The sequence below is a fragment of the Lactuca sativa genome, chromosome 4 (assembly GCF_002870075.4).
Source record: "Lactuca sativa cultivar Salinas chromosome 4, Lsat_Salinas_v11, whole genome shotgun sequence".
In the NCBI taxonomy this organism is placed as follows: Eukaryota; Viridiplantae; Streptophyta; class Magnoliopsida; order Asterales; family Asteraceae; genus Lactuca; species Lactuca sativa.
The window spans coordinates 12,671,065-12,695,332 of record NC_056626.2 but is presented as its reverse complement, the minus strand read 5'-3'; the positions used below and the strand labels follow the sequence as shown (position 1 = coordinate 12,695,332).

General features: G+C 36.6%; 1 protein-coding gene and 1 long non-coding RNA gene across 2 annotated transcripts; one reads left to right on the top strand and one right to left on the bottom strand.

The window, feature by feature from the left end:
- Window positions 1-15,336: 15,336 nt before the first annotated feature.
- Window positions 15,337-16,569, bottom strand: LOC111880029 (uncharacterized). The gene is made up of 3 exons (XR_002846314.3): window positions 16,462-16,569; window positions 16,231-16,360; window positions 15,337-15,717 (listed from the first exon to the last, which is right to left on the bottom strand). It is a non-coding gene; the product is annotated as an uncharacterized LOC111880029 (long non-coding RNA).
- A 6,204-nt stretch (window positions 16,570-22,773) lies between these two features.
- LOC111880022 (uncharacterized) lies at window positions 22,774-23,499 on the top strand. Its single transcript, XM_023876439.1, has one exon. The coding sequence runs from the start codon at window positions 22,774-22,776 to the stop codon at window positions 23,497-23,499; it is 726 nt and encodes a 241-aa protein (XP_023732207.1).
- Window positions 23,500-24,268: the final 769 nt, after the last annotated feature.

Sequence of the window (24,268 nt, the reverse complement as noted above, 5' to 3'; positions counted from 1 at the left end):
ATTGGACCTAAGGCGCCACACAGTGTTGTGGATGGCATTAGACAATCGAAGAAGCTGAGAATTATGATGATCGATGCTATGGTAATCACGACTATCAACAACCCAATAAATGGCTTATGTGTCATAATCGGTATGGAACAAATGCATGTTTTCAAAGATGTTTGTCGTGAGGCGAGTTTCTCCTTCAATAACATTGAGAACAGGTGGAAAGCGAATGGCAAGAGCTGGGTGTTTGAGGATAATTGTGATTATACCCCCCCCCCCCCCCCCCCACAAAGTAATTTACCACTGGTGCTGCAGGATAATTTCAACAATTTGAAAATGATCCATAATCCAAAATTAGGAAGTTGATTTGGGTTATGAATCATACACCACATTAGCTCTAATTATTTTTGGCCAGCCTTGCTTATCTAATTTTGTGGAAATACAATAGAAGCAAGGATGCGATGAGTGGCCTTAAGAACAGGATGAATGATACTTGATGCTTTTGCAGCACTTGGAAAGTATGCCAATCCTGAAATTATATTCCAAAAAGCTTTAGCATCCTCTTGAAATGGAAAATTCAATATGTGAAATGGACCGTAAGTGTTAATAATTGGAGCACCAATGAGTTCACATAATTGATTTTTATGCAACTGATAATTACGGCTAAAAGCATGGAATGAGAGATACTCGGATCTTTGATTGAAAGAAACAGATGACAGAAATTCAAGAGTTGGTTGGACATACCCCACATCATGCAATGACAACAAACCTTCCCATCCAATATTTCTGAAGAAAACTCGGACTTGGTCATGAATATTGAGGGATGCAAGAGTGGGCATGTCTGCAAATTTCTATGCTGCCCGCCTACGACCAAGAAAGTTGTGATACCTAGCTTCTTGTTGAGAGTCTAAGAATGTCAATGCAGCCAAATTTTGGCGTGGAGAGTTTGGGTGACGTTGACTATCACTAGAGTCAACGACTCTAGAACGCTTGGAATTACCCTTTTTACCACCCCCACGAGATGATGAAGCCATGAGAAAAACAAATTAAGCCCAAAAATTTGACTCTTAAGCACAATGCACAACCACTTAATATGACCAACACACAATCAACACTCAATACGGTAGTTTAAGCACAAAAATTAAACCTTTTTGACTAATAATGCAAAGTCAAAGAATTGGAAGGAGAATACCCGATTTAGAGCTTGAAACACGAATTTGGTGCTTGAAATCACTTGTAATCTCTTCCACAATGCTTCCCCAAGCTTATCCTATAAACAATTTGAAGAAATTAAAACAAAATTTTCGAACCCCAATTTCTAGGGTTCTTCCAAAAATCCGAAAATCACCATGAAAATGGTGTTTTGAAGCCTCTTGAGTGTAAGGAAGAAGAAAGGAGAGTGAAACATCATACCTTGCATGCTTAATTCCATGGAAAAATCGAAAATTTGTGGTGCATGTGTGTGTTCGGTGTAAGGGAACGGGAGAGACAAGAGTGTCGACTGAATGAGGAAAAGAAAAGAGCTGGAAGTCTTTAAAAAAACCCGTTTTTTACAGGCCTCGTTACACGGCCCGTGTAATGGAAAGAGTAGTATTACACGGCCCGTGTAACTCCAAAGTTCCGGATACATCTTCATTACACGGTCGTGTTTTGCAAAGGCATGCATTACACGGCCCGTGTAACGTTCTGAGAAACGCACCTTGATTTTCCTTATTTTCTCATCCGCTCACTTCCAATCTTCATAAAAAATATTTTTAGACTCCCCTAATTATTCTAAGAACCTTGGAACACAAAAACTTAAAAGAAAATGTCCATACAAAAATGACCAAAATACCCCCGAGTTGCCTCTCGGGTAGCTGCCATGTTTGAAGTCGGTGGCTCGACATGGACCCCAATTATTTGTCAATATTGATATTTTGGATCCTCTACTTCCTCCACTCCTCATTTTTAACCTCAAATCCTTCATAATAGGGCTTTAAACGATGAATGTTCACTTTAAATATCTTCCCGGTTTTCTCACGTGTGATCTCTATTGCACCATGCTCAAAAACATTAGTGACAACAAATGGTCCCACCCAAAGGGACCTTAATTTACCAGGAATCAATTTAAAATGCGAATGGTAAAGTAGTACCTTTTGACCTTTGTGAAATACCTTGCGTGTAATCATCTTGTCATGGAATGCTTTGGTCTTTTCCTTATAAAGAACCTCATTCTCATATGCTTCAGTGCGGATTTCCTCAAGTTCTTGTATGTCCAGCTTCCTCTTCTTTCCCGATTCACTTAAATCCATGTTGAACTGCTTGATCGCCCAATAGGCCCTATGTTCCAACTCAACGGTTAATCGACACGGCTTCCCAAAAATAATGCGATATGGAGACATCCCAATTGGAGTTTTGTATGCAGTGCGGTACGCCTACAAAGCATCATCAAGACGTGTACTCCAATCTTTCCTTGTTGTATTCACAATTTTCTCCAAGATGCCCTTGATTTGTTGATCGCTCACCTCGGCTTGACCGTTTGTCTGTGGATGGTATGCTGTGGAAACTTTATGAGTAACACCATATTTCTTCAAAACACCCCCGAACATACGATTGCAAAAATGTATACCACGATCACTGATTAAGGCCTTTGGAACACCAAATCTGGAAAAAATGTTAGCCTTCAAGAAATCTATCACAACTTTTGAATCGTTAGTACGGGTAGCTTTTGCTTCCACCCACTTGGAAACATAATCTACAGCCAAAAGAATATAAATAAAACCCGAAGATGATGGAAAAGGTCCCATGAAATCAATGCCCCAAACATCGAAAATTTCACAAACTAAAATGGGATTTAGGGGCATTTGATTCTTTGAGCTTAAAGAACCCATCTTTTGACACTTATCACAGCTTGCACAAAAAACATAAGAGTCATGGAAAATACTTGGCTAGTAAAATCCATTCTCTAATACTTTTATTGTAGTTCTTTGAGGACCAAAGTGCCCTCCAGAAGCATAAGAGTGACAAAATGCTAAGATAGAAGATACCTCATGTTGATCCACACATCGTCTAATCATTTGGTCAGCACAGTATTTCCACAAATATGGTTCATCCTAAACATACCTCTTGGCTTCTTTCTTGATTTTATCTATTTTTCATCGAGTCAAATCTGGTGGAAACTGATTTATGAGGATGTAATTCACAATATCGACATACCATGGGGAAACTTTTGCTGAAAATAGGTTCTCATCGGGAAATGCATCATGAATTGGAGTTGAGTCATCGGGAGAAACGATCCTGCTAAGATGATCAGCCAGAAGGTTTGACTTTCCGCTCTTGTCCTTGATTTCATATCAAACTCTTGTAAGAGTAGTACCCATCGAATGAGTCTAGGCTTCGAATCCTTCTTTGCAATTAGGTACCTAATAGCTGCATGATCAGAATAAACAATCACTTTAGAACCTAACAAATACTGACGAAATTTCTCTAAAGCAAAGACAATAGATAGTAATTCTTTCTCAGTTGTTGAATAGTTGGTTTGTGCACTATCAAGTGTTTTTGAGGCATAGTAAATGACATTAGGAACACGATCTTTTCTTTGCCCTAACACTGCACCAACTGCATGATTGTTGGCATCACACATGATTTCAAAAGCCAAACTCCAATCCGGTGATTGAAGTATTGGTGTTGTTATCAACAACTCTTTCAACTGATCAAAAGCTTGCTTGCACTCTTTGGAAAATTCAAATTTTGCATCTTTTTCTAGAGCTCACACATGGGACGAGATATCTTGGAAAAATCTTTGATAAACCTTCTATAAAATCTTTCATGACCAAGAAATGAGCGTACCTCACGAACACAAGTGGGATAAGGTAAATATTTTATGACATCTATTTTTGCTTTGTCCACTTCTAGACCCTTAGAAGACACAATATGACCTAGTATGAGACCTTTGTCCACCATAAAGTGACACTTTTCATAATTCAAAACAAGATTGGTCTCAATACATCTTTGCAAAATCTTTTTCAAATTACCCAAACACTCATGAAAAGAATTACCATAAACTGTGAAGTCGTCCATAAAAACTTCAATGATTTCCTCAACATATTCCGAAAAAATACTTACCATGCACCTTTGAAAAGTGACTGGCGCATTGCAAAGTCCAAAAGGCATTCGCCTATATGCAAATGTTCCGAAGGGACATGTGAAAGTAGTTTTTCCTCGTCCTCGGGTGCAACGGGTATTTGATGGAAACCGGAATACCCATCCAAGCAAGGAACCGTGAAACACCCGAATCCTTACATTTTTTAGGTAGTCTTTTCTGTAACATTGCTGACACATTTTCTCACACTTTGAAAGTTTCATTCCCTTTCAGTATTTTCTTAGATGTGTATAATTCCTTAAGAAATTTAGCATACCTAGGGACTTGTTTGATGGCATCAATAAGAGGAATATTTACCTCAACCTTCCTGAACATCTCCATGATTTCATTGTCTTCCCTTTCATTCTTTGACTTGCTTAATCTTGAGGGAAATGGAGGAGGAGTGACTTTTGCATCAATAGGAACTTGCTTGGAATGTGTTTTTGAATTCTCTTCTTTTTTCTCTAGCTCTATCTTTTCTTCTTCTTCAACCATCTTAGTACCTTCATATTCTTTTTCATTCCTCAAAGTGATGGCACATGCACTATGTTTTGGATTCTTCTCAGTTTGCGCGGGTAGTTTGCCTTGTGACTCCAATTTACTCACAGAAGTGATGAGTTGAGTCATTTGTTGCTCCAAAGTCTTAATGCTCACCTTGGTCTCATTTTGAAATGTTTGAGTACTTATGGCTAAACTCTTAACAATGTCTTCCAAAGACATTCCCGATCCGCTTGAACTACTTCCTTGATGCATGCTTTGAGGTTGGAATTGAGATTTATGAGGGGGTTGAGTTGGCTGGAAATGTGGTTGATAACTGTGTTGGTGATGCATTTGATTTTGAAATGGGGGTCTTGGTTGATAAGATGGTGGTCTTGGCTGAAAATTGGCATTAGGTTGATGCCAATTTGGATTGCTTCTTGGCTGGAAGTTTCCTTGTTGTTGACTTGAAAATCCCATAGCTTGAACTAGCTCTACATCTTCTTGTAACATGGGGCACATATCAGTGGGATGTCCAACTTGTGTACAAATACCACAAGGTCTAACTGTTGGTGGTTGCACGCCCTTGTCCTTTGCAAGCATCATCACTACTTTAGTCAACTCAGAAAGTTGACTTTCAATTTTTGGGGTAGAAATATCTTTCACTCCTCTTGTTGCATCACTGTACCATTCTTCTTCTTGGACTGTATGCTTGGACTCTTCTGCCATGTTCTTGATAAGAACTCTGATTTCTGTTCGAGTCTTATCAGCTATAGATCCACCACTTGATGCATTGAGTAATCTCCTATCCTAAGATGACATTCCTTCACAAAAATACTGCAACAACTGATATTCTGTAATCCCATGTTGTGGACATCTTGAGCACAATTTCTTGAGCTATTCCCAATAAGTATGCAAGGCTTCTCTTTTTTGTTGCTTGATACCAATTATCTCTCTGCGTAAAGCTGAAGCTCTCATTTCTAGAAAATATTTATCCAGAAACATCCTTTCAAGTTCATTCCATGTTGTGACTAACCTCGGTGGTAAGTCATATAACCACTCCTTGGCTGAATCTTGTAAAGCAAAGGGGAATGCCCTTAACTTGATTTGATCTTCTGTAACTTCATGTGGCTTCATACCCACACAGACTACATGAAATTCCTTAAGGAATTTATTTGGGTCTTCATTCTCAAGACCACGAAATGAGGGTAACAAATGGATGAGTCCAGACTTGAGTTCAAAGTTGATTGTTGCAGGGTAATTTATGCACAAAGGTTGTTGGGTGACATATTGAGTGGCCCATTGTCTAAAGGTTTGTTCAGGTGGTGGACGTGGAGGATATTGGCCATGGTTGTATCCCATGGTAGGAGTAAGGATAATGGTTTCAAATTCGGGTAAAGGTGAAGATGATAGGTTGGTACTTTTGGATGTTCGTGAAGATGGGGTTGATGGATTTGATGAAGAAACTTCGGATTGTTGTTTCTTTAAAATCCTGGCTTGCTTTCTTCTTTGTTTAGCAGATTTCTCTATCTCCAAATCAACAGGTAAAGGTGTACATGTGCGAAAAGATCTTGGCATAAACAATTAGTACTACCGTATCCCTGGCAACGGCACCAATTTTTTTGGTTGTCAAACCAACAAATAATGGGATAAAATAATAACAATAAAACTCAAATCACTGCTACTTCTTTAAAGATAGTATAGAATAAGCAGGGTCGATCCACAGGGATACGAGACTTCCTATTTAGCTATATTCTCACACATCATAGAAATAATATTAAAGTGGGGGTGGGTTATGTTTGAACTAAAATTAAACTTCATAAGTAAATAAGATTAATACTAAAAATCAATAAAAGAAATACATTTCCGATTCGGATTCCTATACATGCATTATGTTGTAGAATGTAATATGACGGTGATTCATGTTCAATCTAGGTTGGTAATTTAGATATTAACAAGCTCTAATACCCAAGTTGACAAAAGTGTTTTATTCAAAGCATGTTCTTTAAATAAAACTTCATTTAATTGATTCAATTCAAACAAGCTCTTACATCAAATCAATAAATGACATTAAGATCTTGCAACAATTACCAACAATATCCAACATTCCTCATAAGTTCGGGAATATGAACATCTAATCTTTGATTACACTAATTTTTGATCTAATTACAACCAATTAAGTGCATGTTACTAACATCAAATCATAAAACATATACAAATTTCATAATTTGATTAACTAGATTGATAAGAACCCTAATTCATTGATCAAGTGAAAAGAGAACCAATCAAATATATAAATAAGATCAAATCAAAGATTAATAGATGATAAACATAAAATCAAGTGCAAATTACAACTTAACAACAAACACTTAGGAATCCAGAATCAGAAATGATTGAGAAATTAGCCACACATGTCTAAGTTAACTACAAATCTAACGAGTATGATCTTCAAATCAACTTACAAAAAGCAAATTAAAGTGTTTCCAAAGTGTTATATGATGATATAAACTCTCCAAAATCGCCCCGTGAAGTTCCAAGTCGAAGTTATTTTTGAATATGCCAGAAGAACATGATAAATCGGAAGTTAAAGATTTGAATTTCAATCAGATCACGTTACACGGCCCGTCTAACACATGCCTTGCCATTACACGGCCGTGTAATGATCCTGATGTGCTGAAAAACTTCCAAAACACGGCCCGTGTAACACATGCCGTGCCAAAGCGCGGGCCGTGTAATGAACTGCAAAATAGCTAATCTCCAATTTTCTTCATTTCTTCAATTTAGCTCAAAAAGTTCTGAAATTTCACCGAGAGCTTCCCTTGACCATCCTAAGCATGCTCCAATCTTCAAATTACCCTGAAACATCCACAAAAATGGTGAAATATCGATAGATCCTCGATAATGTCCTTAAATGCAAAATGAATGAATATTACACTAAAAATGCAATGCAATGCTATAAATAGACATGAAATTAAACTATGAAAAGGTGCAATTTATGCACCTAACAAATCTCCCCCATAAAGAAGCTTAAAGGGTGGCGCAATGATACTTAAGTGATAACCGTTTTTGTAAGAAAACTTAGCTAAGGGAAGGTAGGAGTCCCAACTCCCACTGAAGTCTATGACACAGGCTGTCAACATGTCCTCAAGTATCTAAATAGTCCGCTCACTCTGACCATCAGTCTGCGGATGATAAGTAATGCTAAGATGTAACCTCGTACCTAGTTCCTCATGGAACGTCTGCCAAAAATGAGATGTGAACCGAACATCTCGATCTAATATAATGGAGACTGGAATACCATGTTGAGCAAAAATCTTGTGCACATACAAACAGCCAATTTCTCGGGTGAATAACTCTCTCAAATGGCTAGAAAGTGGGCGCTCTTGGTCAGACGGTCCAAAATAACCCATATTGCATCGAATCATTTAGACATTCGAGGAAACTTGGTGATGAGATGCATAATGATATTTTCCCATTTCCACATGGGAACCTCCAATGGTTGCAACTTGCCATGCAGCCTCTAATGCTCGGCCTTGACCATTCAGCAGGTCAAGCACCTCTCAACATACCAGACTATCTCTTTCTTCATGCACAACCACTAATAACTAAGCCTCAAATCCTGATATATCATGGTGTCTCTGGTGTGTATCGAAAATCAAGACTTGTGTGTCTCCTCCAGCACATTCTGCCTGACCTCACCAAAGTTTGGCACCCATAACCATCCATACTGGGTTAACAATCCTCAATTGTGAGTGTCGAGCTTGTCAACCTCACCCATGAGTCTTTCCCACTTCCAATTTTCCTTGACTCCGTCAGCCTGATCCCCCCTAATTAGATCAAGAAGCGGATAATCAACTAATATTCTCATCCATAGAGTCTCAATAAAAGAATTGGCCGCCTTGCAGCTCAAAGCGTTAGTGACCACATTCACTTTCCCGAGGTGACACAGAATCTCGCAGTCATAATTCTTGACCACGTCAATCCATCTATGTTGTCTCATATTCAGATTCGGCTGATCCATGAGATATCTCAAACTCTTTTGATCCATGTAGATAGTACACCGGACCCCATACAAATAATGCTGCCAAATCTTGAGAGCAAACACCACTGCTCCTAACTCCAATTCATGAGTCGGATAACGGACTTCATGCGGCTTCAACTACTAAGAAGCATAATCAATAACCCTCCCATGTTGCATAAGTACTGCTCTCGGACCGGTGATGGGTGCATCACAAAATACCACAAAGTCCTTAACACCCTCAAGAAGGGTCAACACTGGTGCCTCACACAACTTTTGCCTTAGTATCTCAAATGCATCCTGTTGCTTAGGCCCCAACAGAAATCCAAACTCTTCCTCATTAGATGAGTGAGGGGTAATGCAATCTTAGAGAAGTCCTAAATAAATCTTCGATAATACATTGCTAATCCTAATAAATTTCTAATCTCTAAAGAAGACTTCGGGACCTCCCACTGCATAACCACCACGATTTTGGCTGGATCGACCAAAATCTCATCTTGATTAACGAGGTACCCAAAGAACTGGACCTCTTGTACCCAAAACTCGCTCTTCGAGAACTTAACATATAACTATTCTTGCCTCAAGACACTAAGAAGCTCTTGAAGGTGCTCCATGTGCTGCTTCCTAGTCTTGGAATACACCAATATATCATTAATGAACACAATAACTGATCTATCGAGCATCGGCCTGCAAGCCCAATTCATCAAATCCATAAACGAACGCGCAATGACCATAATGAGTCTGAAATGCAGTCTTCTCCATGTCCTCTTCTCTAACCCTCACCTAATGATACCCTGACCTCAAATCGATCTTAGAGAACCAAGATGCACCCTATAACTGCACAAAAGGGTCATCAATCTGTGGAAGGGGATAACGGTTCTTCACCTTCAACTTGTTCAACCCCCGGTAATCAATGCTCATCCGATACGAGCCATCCTTCTTCTTGAAAAACAATATTGGGGCTTCCCACGGAGAACTGATTGGTCTGATGAACTGCTTGCCTAACACCTCCTGAAGCTGAGAGGACAACTCCCTGCATCTCATATGGTGCCAATCATACGGTGCCTTGGCAATCAGAGCCGCACCTGGAACCAAATCAATCTTAAACTCAACCTGCCTCTTAGGAGGCACACCGGGTTACTCCTATGGAAACACGTAAGCGAAATCCCTAACAATCGGCAAATCTGAAACTAAAGTTTGCTCCCCTACCCGAGTATTAATCACATACACAAGATAACTCATACAACCAAGCTGAATATACTACTGAACCCTGGCAACAGAGCAAAAAGCCGACCCGATCCTGGTACCTTCCCCATAGATAACTAGTTATCCCCCACTTGGAGTTCGAACCACCACCCACTGACCTTCGCAGCCTATCATAGCACCAAACCTGCTCAACCTATCCATCCTGACTATCACGCATACATCTCCCATGGGGATCAGAATCAAGTCAATCAGATAAGGTACCCCCAAAATCACCAAAACACAACCCTGATATACCCTACATGCACAAACCCTGTGTTTGTTGGCGATAGAAACCTGCAACGGACACTCTAACTCCTAAATAGGCATATCAAATCCCCTAAGGATCGTCTAGAATACAAGAGATCAACTCTCACCCAAGTCAAAAAGGAAAAGAGTTTTCTAGGAAGGTACCTAACAGAATCATAAACATAAGCATATAAAAAATAACTTGAAAAAATAAATAGGAACATACTAGTAACGACGTCCGGTGCCGCCCTGGCCTCCTCGGTAGTAAGCTAGAAAGCACAACCCCGAGCCTTCTGGGTCTCCGCCCTAACCTGGAATCCATCAATGATCGTCAAAGTGGTTAGCGCTAGGGCCTATGCCGGCTTGGCAGCAAGCAACAAACAATTGACCTTCACATGGCCAACCTGATCACAATGGTAACAAATCCTGACACTTGGTACTGGGGTCGGATGGCAACAATCCCTCGTAATTTGCCCTTCCTAGCCACATTTGTGGCATCCAATAGATGATCGGCAGGAACCCTCATGAACCTTTCCGCACATACTACAAGTGCAGCCCCTCTGTCCTCCAGTCCTCGAATCAGATGGCTTCAAACGCTTTGTCGCAGGCTGCGACTGCATAGCAGTTTGCCTCATCTCTCTCGACTGGAGCTCCATCTCATTCTCCCGCCTCCTTGCGGATTCCTATAATTCAATGAGTGAACCATATCGCTGAGTGGACACAAACTGGTGGATATCCATCTAAGCATACTCAAGTACAGGTTCATATGAGCCTGCTCAGAAGCAGCAAAAATAGGGCAGAAAAGAGCCCTCTACGTAAACATCTTTGTGATTCCAGTCATCGTCTCCGTCCCCTACCTCAGATCCAAATACTCTTATTCTCTCCCTCTACACCATAGGGCAATACCCTAAGCGAAACATCTCAGAAAATTGCTCCTAGGTAACTACAACCCTCTGTTCAAGAGTGTACGAACCCATAACCAATCGTCACCAATCATTTGCACCTGAACGAAGAAGGTGTTGGATTTGGTGTCTAATCCCATAACTATAATTGGGATGTACTTGACCCGATAGAAGCATGGTCCTTTTGGGTTGCCTTCATCAATGCAATATGATAGGATGGACTTTTTTAGAATAAGGTTATTTATGGTTTATTAATATATTACAAGTATAATATATTTAATTAGTATTGATTAAGAATTAATTTGGAATTAATTTTATGATCAAAAGAGACTAATTAAATATATAGGGATTGATTATGTAAATCAATGATTCTTGTAGTGTGGGCCAATGATCCATGATTATTTAGATGGGCTAAACCAATAATTTAACCCATGGAGGTTAAACCCATGGAGCATAAAAATGTGAAAAGTCATGGAGCATTAAGGTTTACAAAGTGTAACCCTAGCATTTGTCATACTATAAATAGAACCTCCATGAACCAAAATCGGTTGCCACACCTATTAAGATAAGTAACTTATTCTCTTAAAACCTCCTCTTGCATATTGGTGTTTGTGAACCATTATAAGCATCACACTTGAGGTGCTCAAGCTTTCAAAGGTCAAGAACTCTACCCTACTCAAGAGGTAAGCATCCAAACTAAGTTTAAATTGTATAACTTCAATTGTATGCTAGCTAGGGAGAATGCTTTGGAAAAATTGAATATGCATGCATAATTAGAGAAAACATAGATCCAAAGCATTTAGGGTTGTATGTGCACCATAGGAGTGTTATAGTACTCAAAAACCAACAATGGTATCAAAGCCTATGATTGTTTTCTATTATATTTGATGCTTACTAGTTTTTCAAAGCTGAAAAAGTAGAAATTTTGGCCTCTGACTGGTGAACTCACCGAGTCCATGAACAGACTCAATGAGTCCACTCGGTAACAGAGCAACTCGTCGAGTCCAGTTCATGCACTCGATGAGTTAAAGGCTCTGTTTGCATAATTTCGAGTTTCTTGGCCTGGTTTGGATTGAGAACACTACCACAAACTGTTTTGGATCATTGGAAATGTTTTTTTATGATATGGTAGTGCTTGTGCTCATCCAACCACAAGATAATTGTCAAAGTTTTAAAATAATTGTTGTTTTTATATGATAAACAAAGTTGCCTTCAAATTGTTGACTTGAAATTATCTTGAATATGAGTTTAGTTAGATCATAGATTATGTGATAATTTTAGTTGTTAGAAAAATAATCTAGATGAATTTTAATGACCTCCATAACTTGTCATCAAGTTATGGAAAATGAAAGATATCATACATTAAAATCCAATTAAACTCATGAAGTTATGAATGTGAAGAGTTTTGACAAGTTTCAAAACTTGCCATCTAGTTTTGGAATTTGTAAAGTCTCATCAATGAATCTTTAACCTCAATCCTTGGAGTTTTAAAAGTTAAAATTCAACCCTTATACTTTATAATATTATAAGTTTAATAATATATATATATATATATATATATATATATATATATATATGTATATGTAAAACTAGCCAATCTTACCGTTAGTAGGCTTCATTCCCGAAGTCGGTTTATAAGGGGGTATAAGGTTATTACCTATAAAATGGCGGTTTAATGGGTGACCACTCTCACCCACCGCTTTCTTGATTGGTGGAGGGTCGTTAGCCGAACGGGTAGGATAGGACACTAATTCTCCCTCATTAAAAATATAATGATATATATAAGGTAACTAAACTTTTATTAAATTTCCAATCTTAGTTGCTTTAGGAAAATGTGAAAATGGTGCTAATCCATGAAATTACACTTTGCACCTTGTTAAGTAGTTAGTGGAGCGTGTGTGGTTAACTGGCACATTAATATGAGACTGACAATGAGTGGCAAAGGGTAGCTTGGTGTTAATCATAGATCAATGGAGCGCGTGTGGTTAATCGACACATTGATTAGGTGATTTGTAACATTGGGTGTACCAAGTTAATTTGCATGGTTATTTACACCTTGTTTGTGATCCTCGACATCCCGGTCACAAACTTGAAGGGCACAATCGAGATTTAAACATGTTATTGAAAAGTTCAATGAATCTCAAAGATCTAGGAATTTCAAACCAATTAAAACTTAATGATCTATTTCATTTTTTATGGTGAAAATTGGTAAATCGCCATTTACCTACCTTCAAATATTTTACAATTAGATTACGGCATCCCTCTTCGCAATTGTAGAATATTGTGTTGGGTCCTAACCTTAATATTTCATTTGGGTGTAATATTAAGGATCCTCATATAATCTAAACTTTGTTCTTCTTTTTCAGATGTCTATCCCAAACAATGCTTCAACACCAATTCCTTCAGGCTCTTTCTCCCTCATGAACCTATGTGGGAGGGTCATTTTTTGATGGCTCGAACTTCAATGACTAGATTCGTAACATCAGAATGGCTATTCGCTATAAGGACAAAGAATATGTCTTGGATAAAGAGCTTAAGGAAATTGATGTAACCATTGCCATTCCTTAACAAATCGTTGAACACACTACTCAAGAGAGGGATGCGACAAAGGTTTCGTGTCTTATGATCGTTACCATGACTGCTGAGCTACAGAAGTCCTATGAGGACAACTATTCCTATGAAATGTATCATGATTTGATGGAAAGATACCATCAAAGTATTTGACAGGAGAGATATGAGATCATTGCCTCCATGATCACATCCAAAATGAAGGATAGTGAACCCATCACAACCCACTTGCAAAAGATGCAGAGATATGTGGACCGCTTGCTAAAATTGAATGTTAATTTTGATGAAGAGTTGACCATAGATATTATTCTACACTATTTACCTAATTGTATGATCAGTTTCATATGACCTATTATATGAACAAGGAGGAGGTCACTCTTAGCAAGCTTCAAGGCCTTCAAAGGACTACAGAGAGCAACTTGAAAGGCAAATCGGTTGTGTCTACTCCTACTACTACTACTTATGCCCCTATTCTGGCAATCGGACATGGGAAGGGAAAGAAGAGGAAGGCTCCCTCCAAGAGCCGCAAAGGAAAGTCTCTTGATGGATCCTCTTCTAGTGGGACCAAGGCTGGTTCTGCTAATCCCTCTTCCAATCCGAAGGATGCTGACTACTTCCATTGTCATGAAATATGGCACTAAAAACGAAGCTGCCCCAAGTACTTGCAGGACATAAAGGATGGGAAGATCAAACCCTCCATTGCAGGTATTTACAAGAGTAAATTACACGAACAGTCCCTATGGTTTGGGGTAATTTGCACGCTTGGTAGCTAACTTATTTTTTTAACTCGAGAGGTCCCTACTATTTGTTTTTGTTATGTGTTTGGTCTCTACTGTTTGTGTTTGTTGCGTGTTTGGTCTCTGGCTTACCTGAAAAAACTATTATTTAAATAGAGAAAATGGTGGGGTAGGTAAGATAAGGTGAGTGGGGTGGGATTGCGGGTGTGTTTATTTAAATAAATTAAAAAATCAAGGGTAAAATATTCTTTTTAAGTAAGACAGGGACTAAGTGCATAACAAAAACAAACAGTAGGAACCTTCCAAGTTAAAAAAAAAAAATTAGGGACCAAACGCGCAAATTACTCTAAACCATAGAGACTATTCGTGTAATTTACTCATAAAATTAAGTTGATATAAAAAAAATTATAAATTGATAAAAATACGTGTAACAAGTTTAGTTTGTTTTTACCTTTCTACCTTTTTCCAATGATTTAGTTTTATTTGTTATTTTACTTTAACAAAAATGAAAGAATTATTAATTCAACAACAATTGCTTAACAACTTGAAGATTTTGAATGAGTCAATTTGAATAAAAGAAAAATATTACGTTACAGTTAATTGGTGTTATGTAAGAAACAAAGACCTCCTTAACTCATTTAACCATTTTTCTCTAGTAAACTTGATGCTTCTAAAAATTTATATACTTATATGTATTGTACAAAAAGAACCCATCACGCTAGCTTGAACATATACTAACTAGTAACTCCAACGTTTCACTCTTATCAAAACAATTATAAAATCGTACATAATACATACATTTCTACACAAATGCATCTCCTTCTTCTTTGAGTTAAAGCAAAAGAATATTTAAACTACTTATCATAACAGATATTATGGAAATAATACTTACTATAGTTTAATGAAAAACATGATGTTTGTCATTTTGCTAAAATTTATTTTGATTATTTTGATTATTAATAAGCTATGATGTTTGTCTTTGTGGATATGGATTAGACTAGTAATGCCTAGGGAAATATGAAACTCAAGCCACAAACGAACAATATCATTTCATTTTTATTTAATATAAGAATAAGAACTTAAGATGCACATAGATATTGGATATCGTCTCTTGTACATAAACAAGGCAATTATTTAATATATATGGTAAAAATGGATTTTATTGGTCGGCGTATGGAGGATCATAGGGACAAGGTTCTTTCAATTCGATATGACAACCACTAATAATGTTCTCAAATTCGAAGAAAACTTGTAAGTAAGGACATTGACAATCTTTCTGTTGTCTTAATTCATCACAACATTTTTCACTGGGTGGTGTATTATCGTTCATTGCTGGAATACAATCCTCAATATCAAAAACGAAGCAGCGTTGTGGATGTGCTTTGTCTGCTAGGAAGATCACCATGACAATGAGAATAACTAAAACATCAAAACACTTCGTCATTAGAGATTCAAAATAAATATATGCTTATGAGTCGTGTATTTATAGATCTCACTAGTGAAACAAGATATTTCAATACATGAAAAGATGAATATTTCTCTACAGAAGTCATGTACAATAAGTATATAATTGATGAATTAATGAAACGTATGCCTTTATTATATACGTTTGTGTATGCCTTTATTATATACGTTTGAGTTTGAAAAAGAAAAACAATATATGCATTTGAATTCAAGTGGCGGATCTGGTTCAAGACAAACATCGAACAGTTGGAGTGCAAAGTCATTAAGGATTGAAGTCCCAAGATTCAATTGTACTCTGATTCTCAGAATTGGGTGTTCAAAATCTAATAATTATTCGATTATCATAAAATCAACGAAGAGGAAAGATTAAAGGTTAGTTCATAATATGTTGAGGGACTTGGAGGGAGGTTTGAAGAGATGAAGTCCTAGAAGTCTGATCAAACAGAGATTTCTATTGGAAAAAACAACCTTTTTGAAACAAAATCTTTGATAATTTCGTCTCTAACTCGATTCTGAAAGACTAAAACTTCAAACTTCCGGTGATTCAGACATCAATTTTCGGCTCTAACTTTCGATTCTGATTCACTGATTATCGGTGCTATTTCAGGATGGACGAATTCGGAAATCAAAAAAAGAAGAAAATAAGAAATCGATTAACTTGAATGAGAAAAAGAAAGAAGTAAACAACAAATAACTAACTGTTGGCTTCTGTAGAAAGAGAATTCCTTTGGAGTTTCCATAGAAATCGACTGAAAGCGTTGCTGACGCCTTCGAAGCTGATTAGAATATTGGGCTTTTGAAAGAATTAGTCCAATAGGCTTAAAAATAAATGGGTTGTCCCTAATATTTAAACAACACTAACAACAATATTCTTATTTTTATGATATGATTTTAACATTTTTATTTTAATTTAAAATACTAACTGAACAAGAAATATATTATTTCTGCTAACAATATTCTTACTATTACTAATAATTTAATGACAAAAAATAGGATTTCTTCACTTTTCTGTACAACTCAAACATCATTATCAGGAAATGGTACTCAAAAGGAATTCGTTAACCAAACAATAATTGCAGAGTGATCATAAACATTCGTTTTCAATCACACTATCAAAATTTGTACAAATAATGGTCTAAAAATGCTTAGGAGTTAAGCAATTATTGAAGAGACATAAAACTTAAATGCAATGATATAGATCGTACTTTGAAAATGACATGAATGTCGATTAGGGGTTTTGATACGTAAGAAAATAGTGGGGAATCAGTTAATTGTCTTATAGTTTATGAACATTGAATCAACAACTCATGTAGCATATAATTAAACTTGTACCAAAAATATATATCTAATTAAACTTATACATTTGTCTGCACTTTATTTATTATATCCTCCCTAATAAATGAAAATAATTTTGTCACTTGTCATCAATGTTTTAAATACCAGTTTTTTAGTTGAACCGGTATGATGATCGGTTCCCGGTTCGACCGGCGGGTCAACCGGTTTCTATAATTTTTATTTTTTTTTCTTATTTTCCTACACATATAAATCATGAATTTGACGTTTACAAGTTAAAACATTAAAAATATACATAAAAATAAGTTATAGATCAATCCAAATACATTAAAATAACACATAACAAGACCACATCTTACGGGATAGCGGTATACATGTTATATTTTCTGATTATGATTGTGTCTTGGCATCCCTTCGCAACAAGCTTTCAGATTTCGACCTTAACAATTTTACTACTAAAGGCACCCCCCCCCCTAAATTCCAGAATACACTGGCAAGTGCCTGTTTTCATAAAATTGTCCAAAATATGGAAGTGCATTTCGACATAACAGCTCGGTAGAAAGCGGTTTTCCAGTGCTTATGTGCACCACATGCTCAAGATTTTCGTCTGGCTATCCCTATAGATGGGCTTGGCCAACACATGTCTCCCGTGGCGTATCATACTATTCTCAAATATCGACTTATGATTCCCATTTTCCCAACTGACGAGATATATCTTGTGTGTCGCAAGGCATGTTTGGACTCTTTTGGAGAGCATGCAGTTCACTGTAAAGAACTCCCGGGGTTCAAATATAGGCACGATATGGTTAGGGATGTCTTGTTTGATATATTTAAGCATGTCGGAGTTTCCGCTAAGAAAGAGGCACATGTTAATTTCTTGACTGACCCGACAGAAGGAAGGTCAACCTTCAGACCGGCTGACATTTTGATTTTTGGATGGGTCGGAAGAAACACGCATGTGTGGATCTTACAAGGGTATCCCCTCTCGTGGGCCTGAGGGTTGGGGGTTTCACAGCGGTACATGCTGCTTTAAAAGCAGTCACAGGCAAAGTCACCAAACATTAGAGATCGTGTCTGGAAAATCAACACGTGTTCATACCATTTGCATTTGATACGTTTGATTTCCTCGCACCGGATGCGGTAGAGCTTCTTAAAAGAGTACAACGAATCATGCATAGTAATGTTATATCCCCTAGATCTTCGGATGTAGTTTTTAAAAGAATTGACTTTACCATTCAAAAAGGCTTAGCGGCACAACTTGTTGCCCGTTTGCCATCTCAATCATTGTACGATGACAATTAAAATTTATCAAGTTATTCCAAATTAATGATTACATAGAAAACATATTTATCTAAAAAAATATATGGTTTTAGATGAATACAAACACATCAAAAAAGTTTATAACATTTACCATATGTTTTTATTTTGAGAAAATTAAATAGATTTGAAAAAAATCACCAAAGTTTATTATGCAAATAGTTCTTATCTATGTGTTTTTATTTGGTTGAATCGGTTTATTTTGACCGGTTCAACCGGGTTTTTTTTTTAAAACCGACCGGTTCAATCTGGTTCGAAAATCGACGTAAAACCGTTGATAATTAATGTTTTAAAAACCGGTTTGAACTGGAAACCAGGGGAGAGAGTGGTTCAGTTATCACCGGTTTTACGTCGATTTTCGAACCGGATTGAACCGGCCGGTTTTAAGAAAAAACCCGGTTGAACCGGTCATAAAAAACCGGTTGAACCAGTTCAACCAAATAAAAACACATAGATAAGAACTATTTGCATAATAAACTTTGGTGATTTTTTTTAAATCTATTTAATTTTCTCAAAATAAAAACATATGGTAAATGTTATAAACTTTTTTAATGTGTTTGTATTCATCTAAAACTATATTTTGTTCGATATTATACTTTTTTTTTTTTTTTGACGTATATGAATTGATGTAAACACTAAAACTTATTGTTATGTGTTATTTTAATGTATTTGGATTGATGTATAACTTATTTTTATGTATATCCTCCTTAATAAATGAAAATAGTTTTGCCACATGTCACTCTCTCATTAACTTGGACACATGTCATTTTTTGGTATTTTTAAATAAATGGTTTTTCCATGTGTCATTTTCTCATTGTTTATCTTTTTTTAATTAACACATCATATTTACACCTCAATTAATAATTGTCTTATTTAAAACTAACCATTAAATTACAGTATTACAACTCATATACTATTAAATATGTTTCCTTTTAAATTTCAAATTTCAAATTTAAATAAATTTTTGTTTAAACCTTCATATTTAATTTTTTTTGTTTTATCCAACCCGTATAACATACGGGTCACACAACTAGTTTTTAATGTTTTAACTTGTAGACGTCAAATTCATGATTTATATGTGTATGTATGTGTATGAAAATAAGAAAAAAAAATGAAAATTATAGAAACCGGTTGAATCGAGAACCGGTTCTCATACCGGTTCAACTAAAAAACCGGTTTTTTAAAACATTGGTGATAATTGAACCGCTCCCTCCCCCGGTTCCCGGTCCAACCGGTTCGACCGGCCGGTTTAAACGGATTTTTAAAACATTGTTTGTCATCCTCTTATGCATTATATCACATGTCATTTTGTGGTAAATTTAGATTAAATTATATCTATGTGTCATTTTGTGGTTTTTTCTATTTTATTAAATTTCATATAATACTTAAATCTAGTAAATGTATATCCAGTTATTTAATACAACTTTCCTTATAATTTCTAAATTTTTAAATTGAATTCAACTATTCTAATTGTTTATTTATTTAACTTATTAGTTTAAATTTAAAAGATAAATAGACACTTCAATTTTAATAACTAATATTTTACTTTTTTGTTCTTATAAATTTAAAATATATATATAATATATATATATATATATATATATATATATATATATATATATATATATATATATATATATATATATATATATATATATATTTGTTTATTTTTTTTAAATAAACATGTCACAACTAATATTATAATAAATAAAATGATAAAAGTATTTATTTCTCATTGATAGGATACTTAATAAAAATAAAATATATGCATCAAAGCACCTTACCCCGTCATGACTTGATTTAGTAGTCTTGGATTAAATTATACCGAAGCTTTTAAATATTATATCAAAACGCATATTAAAATTAAAAAAACAAAACAACTTGAGATTAATTTATACGTTATCAAAAACATTACAGTGTTACAAATTATCTTCTAAATAAGTTATTTTTTGTACTAAAAAATATTTAAAATGGTTATAACCATACCAAATAATATTAAGTTAGTAAGTTAAAATATTACAACTTATGAGTTGTTTTGTGGAAATAGAATGATTCGGTGTTTAACCAACCATGATGAGATCTAAATGATCCAATTTTGTTTGGTAATGTTGTCGATCAGATATGCTAAATGATAAATCATTTTAACTTTCTAATACATCAGTGAGATCGATCTAAATGAAACACGTACATAAACATATAGAAGTCAATAAGATCGATCTAAAAGATAAAGAATTTATGATAATTTAACACACAAAGAAGCAACCATTAGTTAAAAATCAAAATACAATTAAAAGTTTCAAACAACATATTATTAAAGAACGCTATAAAAACAAATTAAATCAAACATACTAATTCAAAATTTAGTGAATAACTTCATAAGCATTCGAAAGTTGAATAATACTAGACATAACTTATAACCTTTAAACACCATATGAGATTACCCATCTAACTTTAGATAACCAAAAATGACATTCACATTTCCATCGTATTAAGTATGTATTAAGTATCGGAGTTGGTTGACTAACATATTTCAATTGGAGTTCTGGCTACTAAATAGGAGACGAATGGACGCAAGTATTTCGGCGAGGCAGGAAACCCTCCGGTAGGTTTCAGAACTATGGAGGAAATCATCAAACGACAACGATGTATATTGAAAACTTTCCAGAAGGTGTTACAAAAAATGAAATCTACAAGATTTTCCAGCAATTTGGGAAGGTGACGGATGTATACATGGCTACGAAGAGAAACAAGAGCAGGAGATTTTTTGCATTTGTAAGATTCAAGGATGTGAAGGATGACAAACTTCTGGAAGATTCACTGCAGGGACTTAAGTGCAGGGGGCAGAACCTTTATGTCAATACGCCAAGATTTGATCGAAAGCCCCGGTTCAATAGAACGGTGACGGTGATTAAACCTACAGATAGATCGTTCGTAAGCAAGTCGTTCCAACAAAGCAAACAACGGAAAAGTAGTGCATCGGATGGCCTCCTTACCCAACACAATAAATCCTTCGCTGAAGTTGTCGCAGGGATTCAGACACATCGCACCACCATGCAACCGGACTCAATCGAATTATATGCAGATACCTGTTGGGGAAGATGGTTAAAAAGCAGTCTAACGCTTGTAGGGGAGGCACACAACTTGATGGCCCGTCTACTCTCCCTACAAAACTGATAACGGGTGATGCAGGTGCCTACGGTATAAAATACCTAGGAGGTCTGAATGTCGGAATAAGATTCAGAATGGAAGAAGATGTGAAGGGATTCCTAGATGACAAAGCAAGATGGTGTGAGTGGATCAAATGGTGGGAACCGGGTAATAAGGTTAAACTAAGTGGAGAAAGGGTCGCATGGGTAAAAATTAAAGGATTGCCACTGGAGTTATGGGACGAAAGAAATTTCTCTGACATTGCAAAAAGATTTGGAAGGCTAATTGAACCGATAGAAATTAGTATGGGGTCGCAAAACATATCGGAGATGAAACTTAGTATCCTTACCAACGAAACAAAAAAGATTAATGAGAATGTGCTCGTTTCAGTAGGACTAAACTACATGACATATGTGGGGGTGTTCGAAGTAGACGACAATTGGGACCCATTCAAATTAGACAAAGTGGGTGATGAAGTTGAAGCTAGCGGTTCGGAATCTGATGAGAATAAAGAAGAAAGTATGGTAGAGTCTTCTGCTAGAGAGGAATACAGGAATGAGGAGGTGGAGATGGAAGAAGGTGAGATCAGATATGAAGATAATATCGTGACGGAATATGAAAATGGAGTTAAGTCGACAGTGAACAATAATGATGTGTACTCAGGTGAGTTTCATGATACAACCGATCCTGTGCCAGAAGGTATATCGCCGGCGATGGAGGTTCCGGCGGTCGTTAGACAGGAAAAAGTTCATGTGACGGTTGAAGTCCTCCAAAAGATTCACAACGTTAACGCTCCTCGAGATTCGTTTGTCTTCAATGCTATGATCACAAATGGAACGTCTCAAACTCAAGGTTTTGGTGGTGGAGATATTGGACCACCTAATGGATTGCTACGGATGGGTGGATGTTGGCCTTTTGCTCTTGGCCCAATTAATGACGGTAGAAGAAGGCTACCTCAATACTTTACAAGGCCTGTGAATGAAAATATAGATGAGGATAAAGAATCGGAGAGAAGCTACACCGAACTCATCAGCCTTTTTCAAAATTCAAGATTGTTGGGGTAACAGGAACTGCGATTTTGAAATTATAGAAGCTGTGGGAAGATCCGGAGGGCTACTTACCATTTGGGATAATCAACTATTCACGGCGAAAGAAATCATCAGATCGAGATTCTTTCTAATAGTAATTGGTATTTGTGGTGATGATAATGGACATTTAGCGATAGTAAATGTATATGCTCCCCAGTCGGTGACTATGAAAAAGAAATTATGGGAGGAGCTATCTTTGATAAAAGCCAGTAGAAATGCGAGATGGATCATTATGGGGGACTTTAATGTGGTGCGAAGACAGACAGAAAGAATTAACTCACGCTTTTGTTCTAACAGTGCTCAAGATTTCAACCAATTCATAAATAACAATTCTCTGCAGGACCTAAGATTGGGTGGCTTCAATTTTACATACTACAGACAGGAAGGAAGAAAGTTAAGCAAGCTTGATCGGTTCCTAGAGTGTGAGGAATTTCTTAAATACTTGCTAGATGCTTCAGGTACGGTCCTCCCTAGAAAATTTTCAGATCATAGCCCAATCATTCTTACCACCAGGCAGGAGGACTTTGGGGCAAAACCATTCAGATTATTTAACTCGTGGCTGGTAAAGGAAGGTTTTGAAGGGGTTGTCAAGAAGGCGTGGTCTGAATTTCGTGGGTATGGAGGGGCTGATGCTTTCTTAGCAGCTAAGCTAAGATATCTTAAAATGAATATAAAGAAATGGCAAGAGGCTGAATATACAAGAGAAAATGGTGAGATACAAGCATCGAAGAAGAAAATGGAGGAAATAGATGCCTTGGCGGAAACAAGAGACCTGATGCCTCATGAATTGGGAACAAGAACTAACTGTCACAGAAAAGTTGTTGAATTTGAAATTAGCAACAATGGACTTAAAACAAAGATTCAGGATAAAATGGATAGTGGATGGGGATGAGAACTCTTCATTCTTCCACGGATATGTGAACAACAGATGCCGCAAGAACCAAATACAAGGAATAATAGTTGATGGTTTGTGGATTACTAATCCATCCCAAATAAAAATAGAGATTCATTCCTTTTTTGCAGATAAATTCAAAGAGAGATAGAGATCTAGACCAAAACTAATTAATCACAGATTTAAAAAGATGTCCCAAGAAACTCGAGATATGTTGGAGGCGGAGATTGGGGTGGAGGAGATTAAATTGGCGGTCAGCTCCTGTGGCAGTGATAAGGCACCGGGGCCCGACGGTTTTACGTTCAAGTTTTTTAAAACGTATTGGGACTTGGTGAAAGATGACATTGTGGAGTTTGTAAAATACTTTGAAACATTGGGAAAATTTTCAAACGGATGTAACTCTTCGTTTATATCCCTAGCAGCAAAGGTGAAAGACCCATTATCCCTTAAAGATTATCGTCCAATAAATCTCATAGGAGCCCTATACAAAATAATAGCAAAGATCCTTGCTAATCGGATGAGGAAACACATCGGTGGGTGTATCAATGAAGTCCAATCAGCTTTCTTAGAAGGTCGCAATATTTTGGAGGGTCCTCTCATTGTAAACGAGTTGGTTTCTTGGACTCAAAAAACTGGAAGAAAGATGTTGCTATTTAAAGCTGACTTTAATAAAGCCTTTGACTCGGTCAACTGGGAGTACTTGGATTCAATTATGATGCAGATGAATTTCAGTGAAAAATGGAGGAGATGGATAGCAGGATGTCTAGAA